This window comes from Cornus florida, unplaced genomic scaffold (assembly GCF_030987335.1).
Source record: "Cornus florida cultivar Cherokee Brave unplaced genomic scaffold, ASM3098733v1 CherokeeBrave_3.0.0_Hap2_Chr04, whole genome shotgun sequence".
Lineage (NCBI taxonomy): Eukaryota > Viridiplantae > Streptophyta > Magnoliopsida > Cornales > Cornaceae > Cornus > Cornus florida.
The window spans coordinates 12,892,663-12,896,712 of NW_026775574.1; the positions used below are offsets into that span (position 1 = coordinate 12,892,663).

The 4,050-nt window shown below is 32.3% G+C and overlaps 1 protein-coding gene across 1 annotated transcript; it reads right to left on the reverse strand.

Moving 5' to 3' along the window:
* Positions 1 to 265: 265 nt before the first annotated feature.
* On the reverse strand, positions 266 to 1,048 carry LOC132304729 (uncharacterized). Its single transcript, XM_059802453.1, has 2 exons — positions 700 to 1,048; positions 266 to 507 (listed from the first exon to the last, which is right to left on the reverse strand). Exons 1-2 carry the CDS (start codon positions 1,046 to 1,048, stop codon positions 266 to 268), a joined length of 591 nt encoding a protein of 196 aa, XP_059658436.1.
* Between the last annotated feature and the right edge of the window lie 3,002 nt (positions 1,049 to 4,050).

Here is a 4,050-nt window from a genome sequence, read left to right on the forward strand (position 1 = left end):
CAGCTGAAGTGGAAGCTGGATCGATCAACAAGAGCTCCGAAAATTGAAGAATGCATTCTTCTAGAAAGTCCCAGACACCATTTGTCACAAGTGTGGAGAGCTTGTCCTTGCAAATTGGTGAGTTTCTGATGAAATCCATCGTGGTGCGTAGAGTAAGTGGACCATTAGGAAGCCAATTGTCATCCCAAAAGTCTGTCGAAGCCCCATTCCCAACTTTGACCCAGATCATCGACCTAACCACCCCTCTTAGGTGTAACAACTTCCTTCAATTGCCTGAGCAGGCTTGAGGGATGTTCAAAGTCCAGAGACAACGATCCCTAACAAGCTGAGCCCTTATCCATCTAGCCCAGATATTATCCCTGTGCATAGCAATGACATTCCACAGATGCTTCAGACAAGCTGCAGTGTTAGCAACCTCCAAGTTCCTGAACCCCAAACCTCCATAAACTTTAGGTCGGCAGACATTAGCCCATGTGACTCTGGCCCCTGTGTACTTAAGTTCATTCCCTGACCATAGGAAATTCCGAAGTAAACAATTGATTTCATTAATGACCGATTTTGGGAGAATGAATAAGTTAATCCAATAGTTTATTACGTTGAAAAGAACTGATTGAATGAGTTGTAATCAGCCTGCATATGATAAAAGGCTTGATGACCAGTGAGTGATTCGCCTAGTGATTTTCTCTACCAACCCCCTACAGTGGATAGCTTTAAGTGATGTAGATATAAGAGGAACACCTAGATATTTGAATGGAAACTCTCCTCGATCAAAGCCCAATAGTGTCCCAATATCATTAGCCATGTCTAAGCTAACTCTAGAAACAAAGAAGTTACTCTTTGATGGATTGATGCATAGCCCAGAAAGTGCAGAGAAGTGATCCAGTGATCTCTTAAGTGTGTCAATGGAGGCAAGATCCCCATAGGAGAAGAGTAGAAGGTCATCAGCGAATATTAGGTGAGATATACCCAACCCTCGACATCTGGAGTGATATTTGAATTGGGAATTGTCAGTGATGTGCTTCTTAGTGATGGAGGTGAATACTTCCATAGCAATTACAAAGAGTAGAGGAGAGATAGGGTCCCCTTGTCTCAACCCCCTAACCCCTGAGACGTGCCCTTGAAATTCCCCATTAATTGAAATAGTGAATGAGGGGGAGGTAATGCATCAGTAGGTTCTTCAGAGCTTACTTATAGCCATCATCCCTTATCAATGAATATGAATAAGACTGCTCGTATGGGTCCGTTTTTTAATAGTGTAAGTAGTAAGCTGTGGCTTTTCCCTCTTTGTGGAAATCTCTCATATTTTTTTTTACATTATCATATTTATGATTTTTTTCATATGGATTTTCAACCAAATCAAAACATACTAGAAGGGTTAGCTTTATGTTGACTCGATATAAGGCCTAGATCCCATGGTTCCCTTTTTGGAGTGCCTTTGTCAATTCCATCATGGATGAGATTCGATCTATAAGCAGCCTATACCGTTCAATTATTAGACACGTAGATTTTTTTATGAAAACACAAGCTTAATATATTTTATATATACTACCATTAGATGTAACAAGATCATCTTTTCCATCTATCTTGTGCTGCTCTCTATAAAGCACAGTTTGTGCTTCCCTTTACTCGCAACTGAGCTAACAATGGTATCATACCAAAAAGTAAATTGTAATTGTAATGGGGATTCAAAATTATCTCCTCATAGCCCTACTCAGCCTTGCAAGTGAGTGACAAGTAATGCAACATTTCCATGGAGAAATAGCATTTCTTTGTGGATCAAATTTCTCAAACCTCTAATTTTTTGGAAGGGTATAAAACTTCAAATTCATCTTTTTTCGACTGGATCTTTTGAGTAACCAAACAGATTATTAGTGTTCAAGGTTTAGTTGACACGGGGACATTATTTAATTTATTTTTCTTGATATCGTATGTGAATTGGGTTGCAAATTTAATTTGTTCCTGTTCTATTTCGTTTTTTTTCTTATGTTTCTTATCTTTTTGTTAAGAACCTACAATCAATAGAATCTCTAGAAAGGCCATACATTCTTTTTGAAAAAATTAATGTATAAAATTCCAATTTATGACTTTTCTCAGCTCTTCTTAGCAGCAAATTAATAGAGAGTATTAGTGATCATAATTTAGTTGACACGGATATATTTATTTTTCTTAATAGTGTATGTAAACTAGGTTACAAATTTAAACCTTCAGTAACAATATTTAAAATATTTGAAACAAATCTCCACTTAAAAAGGAAACGGTCAATCTCTCGAGAACGCACTATCACCAAATTCATTCTTCTAAAGTCACGTATCAATTGGTATTTCCCATAATGTTTGATTCATTTTATTTTAAAGTAAAAAAATATACTATTTTTTTATGTGGACGCGTAGAACACATATTACATTATCAGTTTAATTTGCTTGAAATTATGTAATCCTAGACACTAGGAAACCATCACTATTTTTGAAAGATTGTATTGGTTTAATAAAAAAGGGCAGTGTGAATATGTGTATTTGAGGGGGAAAAAAAAAATTCCTTTTTTTTTTGCATGCTTTGACAACAAATTTATGATTTTTTATTTTTATTTTGTTGACTATTCCTTTTTTTTTTTTGCATGCTTTGACAACAAATTTATGATTTTTTATTTTTATTTTGTTGACTATGTATATTGTACCACCTCTTCATTTCTTAATTAACTTTATATGCAATACTTTTGTAATGATACAACTCTCATTCAGTTTAATTAATTTATTTATATATACATATTAGTTTTAATTACGTGCAATTGCACGTACGATTTTCTAGTACCTTATAAAAGTGTATTCAATTTATAATATTTATATACATTTTAAAATACTTAATTTTTATTATTACGTGCCTTTTCAGGTTTTACGTTGTTATATACCTTTTGATTTCTAATGGTTGCCCCATTTAAGATTTCAACACAATACTACTCAGGTTTTCAATTTACGTTGTTATACCACCTTTTGATTTTTAAAGGTTGCAAAGGTTAGGAATTCAACGGTTTTTTATATTCCTTGTCAATACACTTTTTTCTGATAAGAAAAATAAAAATTTAGAAAAATAGTCTTCTTAACTACTTAGCACCTGTTTGCAAAAGAAAGAAAAAGAAAAAAAGAAAAAATAAAACAAAGCAAAACTCCAGACACGTTTTCTGTTTTATGTACTTTGCTTAGTATAAGTGTCTTCTTTTATAAAGAATTTCTTTCAAATTAAAACACTTCTTATATTACAAATCTTTTCTTTCATAAAGAGTTACTTATCAGTTAAAACATATCAACTTTCAATTTAAATTATTTTGTATTTATTTTTTTTATACATAAAAAAAGATACGTGCTTTGCTTCCTCAAAACTATTTGAAAGTATATGTCGATTCAATCATATAAAAAAGGTAGACTAAATTACTATCTCGCTCTCTCTCTCTCTTTCCATCTTTTTATGTAAAAATTCTTGTGCAAAAAATTATTAAATGTTTTATTCACGGTCATGTACCTTTGAAAACCCTTTTGTTGGAGACACATCTTTGATTAGTGTACATCAAATTGGCTTTGAAGAATGTTAAGGCAAAAACTTCTTATAGTTCAACAGATATATCCTTTCATGAATAGGTGTATAATATTTTATAAATATTATGTTGTTATATACCTTTTGATTTCTAATGGTTGCCCCGTTTAAGATTTCAACACAATACTACTCAGGTTTTCAATTTACGTTGTTACACCACCTTTTGATTTTTAAAGGTTGCAAAGGTTAGGAATTCAACGGTTTTTTATATTCCTTGTCAATACACTTTTTTTTAATAAGAAAAATAAAATTTTAGAAAAATAGTCTTCTTAACTACTTAGCACCTGTTTGCAAAAGAAAGAAAAAGAAAAAAAGAAAAAATAAAACAAAGCAAAACTCCAGACACGTTTTCTGTTTTATGTACTTTGCTTAGTATAAGTGTCTTCTTTTATAAAGAATTTCTTTCAAATTAAAACACTTCTTATATTACAAATCTTTTCTTTCATAAAGAGTTACTTATCAGTT

Coding starts and splice junctions, on each gene's coding strand:
- LOC132304729 (XM_059802453.1), bottom strand. CDS start 1,048: ATGGAAGTATTCACCTCCATCACTAAGAAGCACATCACTGACAATTCC. Junction 508..699: donor ATCACTTAAAGCTATCCACT/GTAGGGGGTTGG, acceptor TCCTATGGTCAG/GGAATGAACTTAAGTACACA.